Genomic DNA, 18467 nt, shown 5'->3' with positions numbered 1-18467 from the left:
ACACCTAACCATAAAAGAACAAGATTCCGATGGGCTAAGGAGAGGCAATCATGGACTGTGGATGACTGGATGAAAGTTGTCTTCAATGATGAGTCAAGAATCTGCATTGGACAAGGTGATGATGCTGGAACTTTTGTTTGGTGCCGTTCCAGTGAGATTTATGAAGAGGCCTGCCTGAAGAAAACAACCAAATTTCCACAGTCCTTGATGATATGGGGCTGCATGTCAGGCAAAGGCACTGGGGAGATGACTGTGGTTAATTCTTCTATCAATGCACAAGTTTACATTGACATTTTGGACAGTTTTCTCATCCCTTCAATTGAACAGATGTTTGGAGATGATGAAATGATTTTCCAAGATGACAATGCATCGTGCCCTAGGGCAAAAACAGTGAAGGCATTCCTTGAAGAAAGACACATTCAGTCGATGTCATGGCCTGCAAATAGTCCAGATCTCAACCCAATAGAAAACCTGTGGTGGAGATTGAAAAAAATGTTCCACAAGAAGGCTCCAACCTGCAAAGCTGATCTGGCAACTGCTATCAAAGAGAGTAGGCACCAAATACTGTTTGTCCCTCATCAAGTCCATGCCTCAGAGACTAAAAGCTGTTATAAAAGCCAAAGATGGTGCAACTAAATACTAGTGATGTATTTTGAATGGTCTTTTGTTTATGTGTTTTTCATGATTCCATACTTTTTTCCTCAGAATTGAGTGATTCCATATTTATTTCCCTGTGTTTGGTCAATAAAAGTATCATTCACTGACTTCCACAATGTTTTCTCTTCATTTCTTTGAGTGTTCCTGAAAGCCAACAAGTTGCACTTTGGAATGACCTTAATATTGTGTCATGTTTTTGATCCGAGTTTGTTTTACAGCATGAAATGTCTGAATGACTGCTCATCCAACACTGGTGATTCCATACTTTTTGCCAGGGGTTGTAGGAGAAGCACCATTCAGTGTCTATGCACCACAAATCTGGAACAAACTTCCAGAAAACTGCAAAACTGCTAAAACACAGAGTGCCTTTAAATCTAGACTAAACTTAGAATTGCCTTTTTTTGTGTAATCAATTAAGATTTTAACGATGGCACTTGATTAAATTCGATTGTTGATTCTAGGTTCATAAAGGTAAAAGCTTTATTTCAGTATCAAACAAATACATAATAAATGAAAAACAAAACAAAACACGTAGGCTGGTTTTATGTCATTGATTTTAACCATTCTGGTTAACAGTCAGAAGCTCCCAGAAACAGCTAAAGCTAAAGGTGATGCACTTGTTTTTGTAGTTGCTATACAGGAAATTTAAACCTTCTTACATTCAAATAACTTTAATTATCATCCATCACAAATCTGTCAAGTTATGTTTATGAAACAAAAGTAAAATGTTTTTTAAAATCCTAACACAAAAATAGATTGAAAGGATACACTGACACACTAAAATGCAAAAAACAAATATATTCTTCCATTACAAATTAATCACTGAGTTGACAAAGCGTGAAGTAAATCAAAATTCAAATTAAATCCAAGTTCTAATGTAAAAACGTAATTTCCTGCACTACAGCTAGCAACTAATTCAGAACAGTACATTTTGTACAGGTTTTTGTTCTTATGTATAGCCATAAGAAACAAACACCTGAGCAGCAAAAAGCATATCTCTTGATTTCCCTTCTCTGAAATCCCCATCTTCTTCTCCTCTAGATACCATCATAAAAATAAATACCGCAACAATTGGCTTTTCCATCCTTTTTGCTTACTTGATGTCAAGCTAGGCATGCTTTCAGTCCTTATCTCCGAGAGAGCGCTTCCCGCTGCGCCTGCGACCAGTTAACTGATCGGCGCCCCCGTCGTCACCAGCTTGTAGTAGGCCCCGTTCAAGGCCATGAGCTGGTCGTGCGTCCCCTTCTCGATCACAAAGCCCCTGGACATGACGGCGATGATGTCCGAGTTCTGAATGGTGGAGAGGCGATGAGCGATGACGATGCACGTCCGTCCCTCTCTGGCTTTGTCCAGGGCTTCCTGCACGGTCTGTAATTACCACCGAAACGCACACACATGTAAATACAAATACATTGACGTGTGTGAAAATGCACGCACACACGCACACGCACGCACACACGCACACACACGCACACACACACACACATATATACGTACGGGCAGGATCCATTATCTAATCTCCCACAAAGCAGACAAAACCATCACAATTATAGCAATTTCACAATCATGTGTTGATTACTATCATTAGAATGTTCCAGTGGAGCGGTCTCTCTGCTGCTCAGCATGGTTCAACCCTTTGAGATGGAAAAGCTGCTGCAAAGGCCCACAGATAATATTCATGTTAGAGAGGCTCCACCAGAGGGTTGGGATGTACTGTAAGCAGCTTGGGATAATAATAGACATGATGAATGATGTTAACGATGATAATAATTAACTGCCTGCCCTTTTTGCTTGTGGTGCCCAGAGAACAGTGAGCCAGCTGTGCCGTGCCGGCGGGAGACGGAGCCCCTCGGTTTACCAAAGCCCTACCTTCTCGCTTTCCGTGTCCAAGGCCGAGGTGGCCTCGTCCAGCAGCAGGATCTTGGGGTCACGTATGATCGCCCTGGCGATGGCGATGCGCTGTTTCTGACCACGAGAGAGCTGAGAACCCTGGGAGCCCACGTTGGTGTCGTATTTCTGTGGAATGAGGAGGAGACAAGAAATCCCTTTACGCAAAAGGCCTTTGCTGTAATCAATGGTCAGCTGAGCTACTGTTGCCTTTGAATTCTCTGAAGTCAGTCTGGACATTCTCTTCTAACCTCTGACATCAGCAAGACATTTCAGACGCAAAACCTCCACTTATGAAATACCAAGACCAGTGTGTCTGTCGCTAACACACACGAAAGTGGAAGTCACTTAAATACCCTTTCTTCTTCCTTCTGCCTTGTGCTTGGCATGTGTTCATCTAGCAATCTACCCAACTAAAGTGGGTGGTGAATATTAGTACAGAGTTTTGATAATCTAGTTTTTAAGCTACAGAGTAGGTCTCCAAGAAATGACTTTGTGTTGTAGAAGAAACTACCTGCACCCATTGAGTTGCTAAAAGAATATAAACATGGAAAAGACTATGGTTTATACTGTTTTCAGTTTTCAGTTAGCTGGAAAAGGAGCCAACGGTTCTGAAATGAATTATCAGAGCATTGTGACTCTAAAGCTTAGCTTTATGTACTGTTTTTGAAACCTGACATGGTGGCATGACTAACTAAGGAATTTGTTGCTTTCTTGCAACATTAGTGTCTAGGATTTGAATCTTATCTGGTATAGTATAGTGCTGTACTTAATGGAAAGACTTGGGTCTTCTTTCTACGCAGTAAAAAGTTCATTGCAAAGAAGTTAACTTTGCATATGTTTTGCGCAACGAGTTCCTAATACCATTCACTGCTAACCACTTTCCTGAACACCCATTACCTCAACCCCATCATTCACCGAAGCACATCCACTGAAAATCTACAGTACCTCTGGGAGCGACATCACAAAGTCATGAAGCTGGGCCTTCTTGGCGGCCGAGATGACTTCGTTCATGCCGATTTCCCGCAAGTTGTCGCCGTACTTAATGTTCTCCGCAATGCTGCAGTCGAACAGAACGGGCTCTTGGGAAACGATGCCGATCTTGGAACGAAGGAAGGGCACGTTGACGCGGGTTGATTCATGGCCGTCAATCAGCTGCAGGAAGGAAATAGATTTTGCCATTAGTAGAAAGTGATCTAATGATTGTGGACTGGGAATACAATCCCCATAATGAGCTATCATCGCACTATCTCTACTGTAATTTTGCTCCCGTCTACGCAGAGGTGATTCTGTCCTCTTTGAATATCAGACAGACAATTAAGGCGACATGCTTTCAAAACCGTTTCCGTCGCAATTAAGACCATTTGATCCTTGGCAGAGATTCCTACCTGGCACAAAGACAGCCCACTCGAACAAGGACTACAGATTTTAAAGAGGATTCACTCAGCATTTCTCACTGGATGGACTGAAGTAACGTGGAACACATCCATCAACACACATGCGCTGAAAGTCTAGCAATTATTCCTTGATATGAAACATCAAGAGTTATTTCCAGTTATGATGAGCCTCATTAGAGTGATCATACATAACGTTTAGCCGTCTGAAAGTTCAAAATGTGGCATTTAAAAAAGGTCAGCAATAGCTGTATTAGTAAAGTGGTGGCAGGTTAACACGTGAGAAAATGTGGAAAGGTTTCATGGCTGTGAATACCTCTGGAGGCAGTGTACCCTCAATGAAACTGGCTGACAGTCAGTAGTCGGATGTTGCTGGTTTTCCTCACCACTTTTCCATGATCCGGGTCGTAGAACCTCTCCAACAGCTGGACGCTGGTGCTCTTCCCACAGCCGCTGCTGCCCACAAAGGCTAACGTCTGACCGGGCTTCACCGAGACGTTCAAGCCGTTCAGGACCTGGATGTCGGGCCTGGTGGGGTAGGTGAACTTACACTCGATGAAGTCAAGATTCCCTTGGAAGTTATCCTAAAAAAAAAAACACGACAGAAAGTGAAAACGGAGCCCAAAGATTATGTTTTATAAAGTGACTTTTTTTTTTGTCTCCTCCTTTTCAACAAACCCACACACTTCTTTCCTTTGATCTAAAACAAACTGTAGATGATAAGACTTGCATCTAGTCTGCCTGCTTTTGCTGTCTCAGTGGGGAATGTGGCAGGATGAGACACTGAACAATAACGTGCCTCCGTACCCATTTTTCTCCCCTGTTGCTGTAGACGCTGATTGAAGGCACGCGGTCCAGCAGCTGGAAGAAGCGCGCCGCTGAAATCTTGGCCTTGGCGTAATCCGGAGTGTAAGACGAGGCTCTGCCTAAAGCGGTGCCGCTGGTGACGATGGCTGAGATCACCCTGAAACAAACGGCGATATGTTGCGATCTCTCTTCATGTAAGCCTTATCTCGGGTGACATTTTTCATAGATCTGTCATCTTTTTTTATTTTTTTTATTTTTTTTTATCAGTGACTCAGACTCCTAACATGACAAGTATTTTTCTGATAGCTTGTGACTGAAAATATAATAGCATATAAATTCAACACCTTCCAAAGGAGTTCATACATCATAATTTTCAACCTTTTTAAAGAGATTTAATCAACACAATGTCATTCATAATTATGAATGAAGAAAGATGAATGTATTTATCTTGAGTCAATACTTTGCACTCTGACTTTTTTCGGTATGTCAGCAAGAAATCAAACAGTTATCCATCTATGGAAAAATAATTTAAGATTAGTCAGACATCCACTAAAATCCATTTGCTAATTTTAGATTTGGACTTTGACTAAGCCATTCTAACATGTGCAAGCTTTAATCTAAACCCTTATATTATTTCACCTGGAAGATGAAACTCTTTTGGTGCCCTTGAGTATTGTCAATAAAAATCCTTAAATATAAATACAGCTCACCTGGTATGGGCCCATAAGTTTTATATAAAGTATGATGTTTGTGTGTTGTTGTTTTTTAAATCCATTTTATTTATTACTTTTAGTTATTTTGTGTAGTTTATGGATATTTAAAACGTCTCCCAGTGTTACTTACAAAATTAAAGCTTATTGATATTTGGAGGTCACCACACTTTGGTATCCTATTCCCACCTGAACACCAAGCTGAAATGGAGTCCTTCTTGTTCCACCAGGTAGCCTCCGAACCTGAAGGACGCGCCATTTGTCAAGAAGACCACGCACTGCGCAAAGCCGTAACAAGCGCCGTAGACGTTCGCCTTCTTCAAGGCCGCTTGATACGGCGCGGTCAAGTGCGCCTCGTACATCTCCACGAAGCTCCGCTCTTTCCCCAGGCCGGCGATGGTGCGAATGTTGTTCAAGGCCTCGCCCGAAATCTGCAAACAAAAAAAAAAAAGAGCGAGACAGGAGAGTCGAGAGATTAAAGGACAGATAGAGCAGAGAAGATGTTTCTAATTTGCGTGTCTTTTAATATGTGAGGGAAAGTCAGATCTAGATAAGGCAGTGGCTCGGTTCTTATCTGTTTCCTCTCCTATTGAGACCGCAGTAAGCCAATTTTCCCCCCCACAGGGATCATTACATTTTCATCTAATCCACTTTACTTGGATGGGGTGGGGTTTGCTGCACTGGTATAATTAACATGACACAAAGAAAGTTCACAGTAAATTGACTTTTGAACACTTTTTTTGAACTTTCTGTCTCTTACTGCATTGTTTTGTTTTGTTTTTTTACTCTGTGCCCTTCAAGCACATTAAGTTTTAGGCTTGGGTGGCTCAGGCTCAAGCTGAGGAAACACTTTTTCTGCTCTCAAGTGAGAGACATATTTTTTTATATATAAAGAGGCTCCAACATGGAGCTTAAAATAGACATTCCTGTCAAGTCTTCTCTTATCAGCCGACTGTGGGTTAGACAGCAGATGTCAGCCGATACCTTTAAGGTTACGAAGGTTGTTGTGCTGATACTGTTGACTTGTCATTTACTATCTGAATGATGACATTTTCAGACTATTCTGACAAATAGGTTCCAATTACATGTGAAAAACTGTGTTTGTGTGATTTTTTTTTTATTTTTTATTTTGACCTGCCCAGCTGACTCCATGGCCTGCTTGTCCTGCTTGGCGAAACCTGTGAGCATTTTGGCCTGGAAGCCGCCGGAGAGCGCGATGAAGGGCAGGAAGCAGAGGATGAGCAGCGTGAGCTTCCAGCTGAAGTAGAAGGACATGATGACGGCCACGCCGATGTTGGTCAGGGAGTTGACGATCATGCCGATCTGGGAGCCTGTGGCCTGTAGAGGAATCCAGAGAGGTTAGAATTACAAACTCAAACTATACAAATCATTAGGGCTGAAACCATTAACTAGAATAATCGTGATTAATCGATTACTGAATTAATCGTCAACTAATTTTATAAATAATTAATTGTTAAATAGAATGCACAGATAAAAAAAGGGCATTTGCTGAAAAAAACATATACAAAGCAGTAATTAAGTCAAAGGTGTATATTTTATATATATATATATATATATATATATATATATATATATATATATATATATGTGTGTGTGTGTGTGTGTGTGTGTGTGTGTTTCAGCCAAAACTCAAGTGGCAATTTTAGCTTCACTTGGTTCAAATTCACTAAAGGAATATCATAAAATGTTCATTTAAATGAATTATTTGCATTTTTTAAATGTATTTCTAACATTGTTTTTTAAAAAAGGCTTTAGTGGTTAAATGAAAAATCTGAAGAATGTATCAATTTTCCTGTGCGCTTTATCGTCAGAATAATCGATCACTGAAGTAATCATTAGTTTCGAGGCTTTAACTAACCCCTTGCACTTGCGAGGCGTCGGTCGCCAGGCGTGTGGTCAGAGCTCCGGGGCTGTTCCTGTGGTCATCAAACCAACCGATTTCCTGGCCCAGCATGGCCTGAAACCCAATTCGTCGCAACCTGCGGGTCAGCAGCTCTCCGGACTTGGCAAACGCGTAACCCTGCAGACACACGCAGACAGGAATGGTTTTCATTAAATCTAAAATGCCGTCACGCGAACACAGTGTAACATCTCTATTCTGACTTATGAACTCCCGGGACTCGATATTCCCCTCCTAAGGAAATGAGGTGAAGCTTTTTTTTTTATTATTCGATACAGGTATTCATTTATCAACGTGAGAGTGTTCTGTTCTGACTTCTTGTGCTCCCTTTAAGACAGCAGAAGAAAAAAACAGTGAAGCAATCGGTCTTGTCGGAGCTAACTGCTGCTCTACCTGCAGCATCTGGGTGAAGAAGGAGACGACTCCAACCATGACAAAGAACACACAGATTCCATTAATCTCCCTCCTCTGAGCGTCGGGGTCTGTCACCGAGAAGGTCTGCAAACATGCAGCACAAAGACACAGAAGAAGAAGGAGAAATATTCAATATGGACCCTCATGTCCACATGTGAATAGTCTAGGAAATATATTTGAAAGTTTTCAAGTGTTTTCTAGTGTTTATTTTATATTACTATTAGAGCTCGACACAAAGTAGTGCATAACAGTGAAAAAAGAGGAAAATAATATATTGTTTTAATTTTTTTTACATGTATTAATCTAAAAAGTGTGGCGTTTAATTCAGCCCTCAGACATTCTCTCTCCCAGGTTTGCACTTCTCAATTTTGCCATGTATGTCTTCTTTGCAAAATGGCTGAATCTAGATCAGTTTGGACTTTGACTGGTCCATTCCAACACATGAATACCCTCTGATCTACTTCTAAGTTAAACTTTAGGGACTTTGGAACTTGAATCTCACATCTCTCTCAGATCTTCAGCAACCTAAAACAGACTTTCCTCCAACTATCATCCTATATTTGGCTCCGTTCATCTTATCAACTCTGATTTTCTCTCCTAAGCCATTTCTTGTGACATTTGAAAAGGGGCAAAAATAAAAGGCACGCCACACTTTTTTAGATTTCCAACTACTTTGTGTTGGTCTTTCACACAAAACGTCCCCCCCAAAAAACACACTGAAATCTGTTATTTTAACAAGACAAACTGTAAAGATGTTCCACGATGAAAAACAACTTTGGCCGTCGCTGGTTTTCCCTCAGATCTTACCGCCAGGATTTGACTGAACAGCAGCGAGTAAACTGGGTTAACGCCTCCGTTGACTGCAGCTCCCAGAGATCCAAACACCATGTAGGGCCACTCTGGAGCGTTGTACTTTAGAATCCTGGCAACCGGAGCAGGTTCCACCAGCTCCTCTTCCTTCTCCTCCTCCGGCGTGGATTTCTGAAGGTACAGGCAGGTTAGCTGTGCTGACTGATTAAAGACGGCGAGGCTAAAAATAGACATTGCAACCCACCTTGTATTTGTCTTCTTGAGACATAGAGTAGGCTCTGGGGCCGAGGTCTCCAGCGACGGGAACCGAGGAGTCCGGGATCAGGTTGGAGAGCTGGGACCGGGAGCGCTGGCGGATCGAAGCTCTGCTCAAAACAAATCGTCTCAGACGTCCTTCGCTTATTGCACGCTTACATATTCAGGTGTTTTCGTACAATGTAACCACTCAGCACTGTTGTAGTAATTGAACTTATTAATGGGAACCTTTCAGCCTCTCTCTCTGTCCTCTCGCCGCAATATTTAAGCGGCTCTGGATGACAGCGTAAGCTAAACGTTCTAAATGTCGAAGGGAATATAAAAGGTAATTAACTAAATTACGGTGACGGTGATTGCTGTGGCACAGTCGATTTCAGCTGTAAAAAGACAGCTGGAGCAGTCCTATTTAGATGCACATTTAAAGCTGAGTAAATGAATGCGAAACCCGAAGTGAGTGAAAGAGCAATTAATGTAGACAGTGTTCGGACAATACCTTAAACTGGCACGATAGCTGCCCGCTCTGGATAGATTTAACCTCTCTGGCTCTGGCTCGCCACCCTCAGCCACTAATAGAAGACAGGAGAAAGGAAAGTGATTCGTTTCACATAGTTCTCTGATCAGCTATTCCTTTATAAATACTGAGACTAGAAGAAGAGTACAAGCAGTATCTACTATGTGTGTGGGTGTGAGTTCAGCAGACAGCGTCTGAGCACGGAGATAAAAGTCGAAGGGACAGTAACTTGCTTGAACTGGATTAAAAAAAAAACATATCTCTTTAATAAAGTAACAATCCTAATAGCTTAAATGGAAAGAAACTGGACATATTTTGGTGCATTATTAAAAAGTCATCTTTGGTTCTGGGCGTGACATGTGAGGCTAAAATTTGCAATCAGAACAATGTATCAATTTTTGAGAACAATCTTCGATTTTTCTCACAAGCTATACAATCTTACCTTCAGTGGATCAGTTAGTCACTAACAGGGCTGTCAATGTCACTAATGGAGCAGTCAAGGTCATCAATGAAGATATTAAGGTCACTAATAGGGGACTGCAAGGTCACCATTTAGTCCGTGAAGGTCATTACTATGGTCAACAAGGTCACCAAAGGGCCTTTTAAGGTCATTAATAGGGTCATCAAGTTGATTAATTGGGTAGTTAGGGTGACCAATTGGTCCTTTAGGGTCATTAATGTGTCCATTGAAGTTAATTATAGGTCCATTAATGTCATTAATGGGGTTATCATGGTCATTAATTGGTGAGGTAAGGTCACTAATCTGGCAAATAAGCTTACTAATGGGTCCATTAAGGTTATTAACGTGCTTATTAAGGTTACCAATAGGTTCGTTAAGGTTATTAACTGGGCCATCAAGTTCACTAGTAGGGCCGTTAAGGCCACTAATGGAGCTGTTAGCATGCTAACACAGAACATGTCGAAGTCAACTCATTTGCTCAAGGGGAATTTGCATAACTCTGCAACAGTTTGTGTTATCAGAAAAATGTCAATATAATTTTGAAAGCAAAGAAATTGTGTACTATTGTTGTAGGTTCTGGCTTTGAAAGAAAGACTTCCTCAATATTTGGCAGCTGACGAGGCCAGATTTATTTAAAGTGCTAGACTCACTTTGCCGGGCCTTCTCATTCAAAGCCTTGTCTCCCTGGCTCTGCAGGGTGACAAGAGTGAAGTACACCCCCTTCCTCTCCAGCAGTTCATTATGTTTGCCCCTCTCCACAGCCCGGCCATGCTCAAAGCCAACAATGACGTCTGCGTTCTTTATGGTGGACAGTCGGTGAGCAATAGAGATGGTGGTGCGTCCCATGCGTACCTGTAAGAAAGCCCAAAGCATTTCAGATTTCACGACTGTAACTGGGTTACCTGGAAACAGAATGCATGCCCAAGACATACATACTTTATCCAGAGCTTCCTGAACGATGGCTTCACTCTCGTTGTCCAGAGCAGAAGTCGCCATGTCCAGCAGTAAGATACGAGGGTTCCTGACCAAAGCCCGAGCGATGGCTATCCTCTGTTTCTGCCCTCCGCTCATCTGACCCCCACCCTCGCCCACCAATGTGTCAAATTTCTGCAGGATTTAAGAAAATAAAATAAAATTGTACTTTTCAAAGTACAATAACAGCCAGTTATTTGCTCGTACTTTTTCCACATTGTGTTTGACGATCTGGAACAATAAAGATGCAAAAACAAAAATCCCCCAACAAAAACAACAAATCTTTAACTTGGATGTTTCTCATCCTCTTTCTCTCTCTGTGTGTCAAACCTGTGGGAGGTCCATGATGAAGTTGTACGCATTCGCCTCCTTCGCAGCGGTGATGATGTCCGCCATGGAGACCCCGGGTCGACCGTAGCGAATGTTCTCCGCGATGGTGGTGGCAAACAGAACAGGTTCCTGCTCCACTATGCCAATGAGAGAGCGCAGCCATTGGATGTTCAGGCCTTTGATGTCGTGACCATCCAGCGTCACCTAAGACAAAGGGGACAGTGAGCAGAAGCCGATGCTAAACTTGATGGATGATGCTATTAAAGCAGCGTGCCACGCGAATGCTCCCCCCTTTTTTTTTCTTCTTTCTTTGCAACAATGGTAGTTTGAAACGAAAAGGTTGTCAGTCTTTTCGAAAACCTTCAGAAAGCGATATGTCCTTTCTGATAGGCTGGAAAAGAGGAAGGGAGGGTGCGCAAGGGTGTGCAGTTCTTTCAAAAAGTGAAAAATGAGGCTGTTAGGAACCATTAACTGAATAATGAAACGGATTATCATGTACCTCTGTCACCCTCAGGGGATGGTTATTTTTTGAGAGCTCAAAAAGGAGGGAGGAGTATATCGAGGAAAGCTTCGGTCTCAGGAGAAGCGATGGGAGGAATGATGGAGGAACCGGTTCATTATGAGTGCGATACGCCGAGGCCGGCACCTACCATGCCCTCTTTAGGGTCGTAGAAGCGCTGAATGAGCTGGATGGCGGTGCTCTTCCCCGCTCCGCTCGGCCCCACGAAGGCGGTGGTCTCACCTGACTTCACCGCCACGCTGAGCTGGTCCAGGATCTGCTCACAGACAGGCTCTTTGCTCCATAATCAGAAATATACTGACTTGCAGAAATCTAATCTCAAGGGGTCGGCGTTATTGGATATTTGAATTACGGAGGCAGACACAAAGAGGACAAAATGTTGGACGAACAGACAGCTGGCTCTGAAATACCGTGTCTCTTTAAAACTAACATTTTTTACATGGCATAATCAGAGCTTATTATACATAATTAGGAATTTAGAAATCAATAGTTTCTTCTCTCCAAAGTAAAAATAAATAAATATTCGATTTATTTTTACTTTAATTGTTCAGTTGGAGCTTCCTTGTATGCGTTCAGGGTTTAAAATCTAAAAAATTCATAAAGCCTTCAAATATTTCTTTTATCAGTACTTTACCTTAACTTCCGGTCTGGATGGATAGTGGAAGGTCACATTGTGGAATTCGATATCTCCCTTGACCCGGTCAAGCTTGTATCCAGCTTCTGATAAGCAGTCGATTTCTGGCTCCTGGGACGACAAATCAAAGGTAATGAAAATATATGATAAGGCAATTATTTAAGCTAAAATTTTCAGTGGGAAGATGTAAAGAATGAGGCATTCCTACCCTGTCAATAGTCTCAAATATTATAGTAGCAGCGCCGCGGCCAGCTGCAAACGACTCCAAGCATGGGGAGGCCTGACCCAAATTCATGGCTGCAACCAGCACCCCGAAAAAAACCTGAAGGAAAACAGAAGGTTTTGCTGGAGGTTTTCTTTTCTCTACATTTCCAGATAGTATTAACAAAACTCTGACTTATACAAGATTTGTAAGACATGCATTGCGTGTTAAGTCGTATGTACCTGCAGCAGCGTTCCTGGCGTGTACTCCTCAGTGTCGATCACCAGAGTGGAGCCGTACCAGAAGGCGAGTGCATAACACAGGAAGATGATCAGCCACATGTACCCAGTGAAGAAACCCATGATCATCCCCTTCCTGATGCCCCATCGCTGCGCCGAGACCAAGTTCCTGTCATACCTATAGAAAACGACAGAGGCTCGACTTCAGTTCCACAGAAAAGTATTGACGCTGCTCGCTTCCAGTTTGTGCCCTTGCACAATCCGCACCTGTCCACTTCCTTTTTCTCCCCTCCAAAAGCAGCGACAGTCCTGATGGAAGAGAGGACTTCGTCGGCCACGGCGCCGGCCTTAGCGTAGGCCTGCAGCTCCATCCCTGTCAGCTTGGCCACGAACTACATGGGAAACGGATGCAAAGTTGATTAAAGAGGGTCGAAACTCACTCCATATATAAATATATGCTAGGTCAGCTGAAAAAGTCAGAGACTTGTAGAAACCTTCATAAGTTCATTTCCAAGTTACAGCACCTAGAAATGTATTTGTTTGGTTTTTTACAACTTTAGCACAATAATAAGATTAAGCCCGAAGCCATTTTTAGTTTCTTTGCATCATATTATTTGGGGGTTATATAGTCCATCTAAATCTAAACCTGCTATATTGTATATGTAAAAATATTTTTTTCCCCAAAGAAAATCAGTTTAATAAATGTTTTATTGTTTAGTATCCTCATTAGTGAGGATTTACTTTTTGCCCTGCAGTCCAAAACTTGATTTTTTTTAACTAATGCAAGGCCACAAATTTCATTAAATTAAAAAAAAACATATTTTTTTTCTAGTTTTAGTCAATAATAAACAAAATGTATATTATATATGTAAATCACTAGAGATCCAAAACATAAAAAACTTTACTTTTAATTAAAAACACACAATAGAAATCATTCAACCATATGAGAGATGACAGATTTAGCATACATAGCAATAAAAATTAAATGATAAAGTTATCAAATATACCATAATGAACAATTTCTACAACAGATACAATAGAAAAGCTTTCCAGCTTCTTTTTAAAAACGGACTTTTGACCAGCTTTAATGAGAAATTAAGTCAAGATTCTACTTGTTACAAGTTAAAGTGAGGTTGAAATGTCAAGATAAGTGCCAGTTAATGAAGTCGAAGTAATTTACACACAACGAAGAGCGGTTGTTTTCTCACCAGAGCCATGAGACCCGCTCCAACCCCAATCAGGGGACTGACGGCGATGATGACGAGCGTCAGCTTCCATCCCTTCACGAACCCGATGCAGAAGCCGCACACAAACGTGGTGAAGCGCTGGACGAATATGGCGACCTGGTCGGCGATGGCGTCGTTGATCTTGTTTATGTCACTGTTGAGACAGAGAGTCTGTAAGTCAGACTCCTGGGCTGCAGCCCAGAGTGTCAACCCGTCTGTCCCCAACTCACTCCGACATGCGGGTGTTGAGCTCCCCGACAGAGGTGCAGTCAAACCAGCCGATCTCCATCCTCATCACTTTACTGAAGTACATCTTTCTGATGAGCTGAATCTGTCTGGCAGCGGCCGTCACCCACAGAGAGATCTGTCAGTGGAGGGAAAGGAGGTCATGCTTACGTTTGGTCAGAGTTAGGTAGCCTAGGATTAGTGATTTAGTTTATTAACGAAGGAACGCCATCCCAGTATATCTGATGTTCTACATCTAGTTTGATTCAATGATTTCACAATTGATTGGGTCAAATAATTTCAAGATGGCTTCTTCGTGAAGCTAATGCTGCAAAGATGAACATTTCAGGACTAACCTGTAAGTATCCTAGCAAGAATACAGATACTCCAATTCCAACATAATAGAAAGCAAACATGGTCATCTCATGTTCGATGTCCAGAATCCTGAAAGTCAGCACACAGCCACTTAATAAAACATACACAAATAAACCTAAATGCATATGTGGCTTTTTTAACAAGTAACGTCTTCATAGTGCATTCACAGTTCAAAGAGATAACCTCATGCATTTTTACAGCCCACTTACCCACAGGACATGTTTCTGAGAGGAATGAGCATCTCTAACGTGGAGTTGATGATGAGGCCCAGATCCGACTGGTTCAGAGGCTGAGTCGGGTCTTGGATTATGGTGTAGTTCCTCTTCCACCGGATGGTGTTGTTCACGCACTCCTTGCGGTCGTCCCTCAGCTCGTTGAGCTCGATGTCGTACTCAATGAAGGTGTCGGTGAGCAGGCCGAACACCAGCAGCATGAGCGGCTGGGCCGAGCCGTGCAGCACGGCGCAAAAGCTGCCCACTATCATCATTGCGACGTCCTTGGAAGTGGAAAAGCGGAACTGGGCGGCAAACATCGACAACGCGCTTTGTGTTACAGGGAGAAATCTCACGAAAACACAAAAAGTGGAAGGATTGTTACCAGCTGGAAGAAGCCGACTCTAATTGCAGGTTGCTCTTGGTTTTCTTTAACCCTGGTTGGGAAGGGGGGAGGTCAACTCTTTTATTTACAAGGTGAGTGGAATTAGGAATTCAGAACATCTACTGCCATTTAGTACTTACTTCTCCTTGTCCTTTGAATTAGTCATGGACCTGCATGGAACAAAGCGGAACAGTGAGTCACTGCCCCCTGGTAACCCTTTTATATTATGGTACAATGAGAACTTAATACAAAATGCATAGAGAGTCCCTTCTGTTCTCTGGAACTTTCTGCAAACAGCTAAAGCCTCCCTGAAATAAGAAAATATGTTCTCGTTTAGCCTTCTGAAAAAGGAGATTTTTCAACAATTGCATACTCTGAGATGCTGGGGGTTCTTGCATGAATAGGTCCTTCTTCTGTCAATCCCAAAACCAATCAAAATGCAGGAAATCATAGCATTCCTCCACAGCAGAAACGTGACGTAGTCTCCGTGCTCTCAGCCACAAACCTCCAATGACTGCACATGTGCTAAAGCAATGGAAAACCTGATTATGATGCAAATGATGAAGCATCATATCACAAATCTAAAAATCATCTCACATTGTTTCTTTAGCTTGGTTTCTGTCAGCAATCTCACATCAAAGTTGCGTTAATAACTTATCTGCTTGATTATTGAAATCAATCCATACTGGCTGACCGGAAAAAGGTACATTTTAAAAACATTTGAGAAGAAAGCCTGTGATCAAAGTGAAATAGATGATATCTGAATATACAGTCTATTGATGGTTTTTCATTAATATAGAGCCATTGTACCAGCTCAAGAAAAATACAACCAGCAATTAACTTCCTGTGTTTAATGCTTTCCTTAAGTTGATTTTTATATTCTATTTGTGTTCTTTGTAAAGGTGCTATGGAGGTTATCAATGTTGCTGACAGGTAGCAGACAACAGTGTCAGCTGAGGTTGTGGAGTGGGATTGAGTTGACATTATATTTTTTCTTAGGGATGATATTAACCTCTTCAGACCCTGGGATTGTGGCCCAAATCTTGTGAAAATTCTAAAAAAAAAAAAAAAAAAAAAAGGTATAATTGTTTCCCTTCAGATACATTTAATTATTTCTCCTGATCGATCTGCAAAAACATTTTATCCAAAGTGAGTCTTCTGCACACTCGCTTCCCTGATGGCAGATGGTGATTTTAATCGTTTTGGTCATGTCAACAAATATGTACAAGATATAAATTAAGTAAAATCTATCTCTTTGATCGCAAACATGAAGACTCACTCTAGTTAAAAGAAATTTGCCAGATCTGTCATGACTAATTTAAACACCAACTTGAGGTCATTCCTTATGTTTTCAGATGTTAAAGAGCCGAGGCTTTGACTAAACTGATCCGGCTTTGAGATGTTTTAGATGCTTTCATGTATTTATTAAAATGTAAGATTCTGAAACAACTACATGTTGCTGCCATATTCTTTTAGGGTTATCAGACTGCAAGGGGTACATTTTAGATTTTATTAGATTTTCTTAAAAACTCTGTTTTCCATTTCATAAAAAAGTGGAAAAAATAGTTATGTACTTTTGTGTTGGTTTGTCATGCACAATCCTAATAATCTACATGAAAATTGTGGGTGCAAGGAGTCAAGGTGTGGACAAATGGTCATTTTATGGATAAGAACCTATATTGTATGTATTGTTAAGAAATTATGACAGTTTTTTGTTTCTAGTATTTAGTATTTTAACGCTATACTTACATGTAGGAGCCCGCTGGTCCTGCAACACAAACACAGAACGGATAATATAATAAATATTCTGTTTAGTTTCTATCTAATCACTCTTTCTGCATTCATTGCAACTTGATTAATAGTCATTATTGTTCAAAATAATTTATATAGGACATAGTACATTACCTTCGTCTGAAACTTCATAGCTGTGGTTATCCTGCCCCAGTTTTTTTATGCTGTGGAGCTTTACAGATCCCGTCGGCATGGTGACAAAATCAGCCGCGGACGTCTGAGGATGAAACCCAAACTCCGAGTCGGATTAATTCACAGATGCAAGCAAGGTATGTTCCCAATCTGATCTCTCTCTTCTTCACGATTAAAAGTCCAGGCAAGTATAAACTCCACAGTACGATCGGATGACGCGCGGCTCCTTTGGAAGGTGGTTGTAGTTGTGACGGTTTGTCAGGTGGGTTCGTATCGACATCCTCTTCACGTTGGCAGCCGGGTCACATGGTGTTATTTGGGCTTGGTTGGACCTTAGGGTCAGATTGCTTTGTTTGAAGGTAAGTGTCCTATCGGTTCCTGTACTGAAAAGGCCAGTGAACTTGCAGAGCAAACAGTTCCCTCGCAGAAGCCCTGCGCTCTTTCTGTGTATTTGCCAAATGTGGCCAACGGATCCGGAGGAAATAATAGCTTCAAATGGTGACTATGTGGTTCCTCAAGAAGAAGGCAATCTTGTAATGAACCGAGTGGCATTATGAGCGCCAGTGTTTTAGCAATCAATTGGGTGAAAAACATATTTCAGTTCTGAGTGACTTTAATAGAGAAACTGCTTCAAGTCAAGACTTCATTAGAATCTAATTAGGCCAGGAAAGGAAAATGCAAAGGTTTCAGTGAATGTATCCAATGATTTAGCAGCTGTTCTTCAATAGCAAGGTTGAAAAGTCTGTGGGATGAATAGTAACTGTTGTTCTATGATTCAATGGAAAATATGCCAGTGATAATGAATTGAAATATATTTGATTTTGCGAGCGAGAGATGTTTTGATGGTTTTTGATACCAGCTATAAGCCATAATCATCTAGATTAGCTAAAATAAACCCTTGAGACATATCAATGTGACCCATACAATACATTAGTTTTATTTTTTCAACAGAATTACTTAAACTTTTCAACGATAATGTCCAAACTACTCAGGTTATAGCTCTGGAGACAAAAATATAGCAAAGAAAAATACCTGTAAGCATTTTAGAATGTATCATGGCTCATTTAATGCTGCTGTAGTTTTATTGCATTGGCATACATCACTGATTAAGTAATAAAGTCAGTTTTAGCTAGTGACTCATTGGCTAATGTCAGCAAGAAGTATCAATATTTGATTATGGTTATAAATGATCTAGTTTGCCAGTCAGTTTATTTTCACCACAAAATTTTTAACAATACATTTTTATTATACATGTCTGCTGAGGACAGTCAACAATAATTAACTTCTGTTCATTTTCTCCACAAAGATCTGGAATCTTCTTCATGGCACAGTTTTATTTAAACGTCTTCACAAAAAAGTAAAGCTATTGTACATTATACGGTGCACGTTATTCTAATC

General features: G+C 41.2%; 1 protein-coding gene across 1 annotated transcript; it reads right to left on the bottom strand.

Moving 5' to 3' along the window:
• Positions 1-1119: 1119 nt before the first annotated feature.
• On the bottom strand, positions 1120-17375 carry abcb11b (ATP binding cassette subfamily B member 11b). Its single transcript, XM_015007778.2, has 28 exons — positions 17052-17375; positions 16896-16914; positions 15287-15316; positions 15147-15198; positions 14759-15066; positions 14531-14618; positions 14180-14313; positions 13932-14103; positions 12991-13115; positions 12727-12901; positions 12491-12604; positions 12283-12393; positions 11779-11904; positions 11129-11332; positions 10763-10933; positions 10477-10678; positions 9349-9421; positions 8845-8965; positions 8598-8771; positions 7770-7874; positions 7335-7496; positions 6590-6793; positions 5645-5886; positions 4746-4902; positions 4325-4522; positions 3493-3699; positions 2527-2673; positions 1120-2025 (listed from the first exon to the last, which is right to left on the bottom strand). The coding sequence occupies exons 1-28, from the start codon at positions 17128-17130 to the stop codon at positions 1825-1827; spliced, it is 4101 nt and encodes a 1366-aa protein (XP_014863264.2). The 5' UTR covers positions 17131-17375; the 3' UTR covers positions 1120-1824.
• Positions 17376-18467: the final 1092 nt, after the last annotated feature.

The sequence above is a fragment of the Poecilia mexicana genome, unplaced genomic scaffold, assembly GCF_051168715.1.
Source record: "Poecilia mexicana isolate PSO_F unplaced genomic scaffold, ASM5116871v1 scaffold_2, whole genome shotgun sequence".
Lineage (NCBI taxonomy): Eukaryota > Metazoa > Chordata > Actinopteri > Cyprinodontiformes > Poeciliidae > Poecilia > Poecilia mexicana.
The sequence above is the reverse complement of the archived record's forward strand: the minus strand, read 5'-3'. Positions and strand labels throughout refer to the sequence as shown.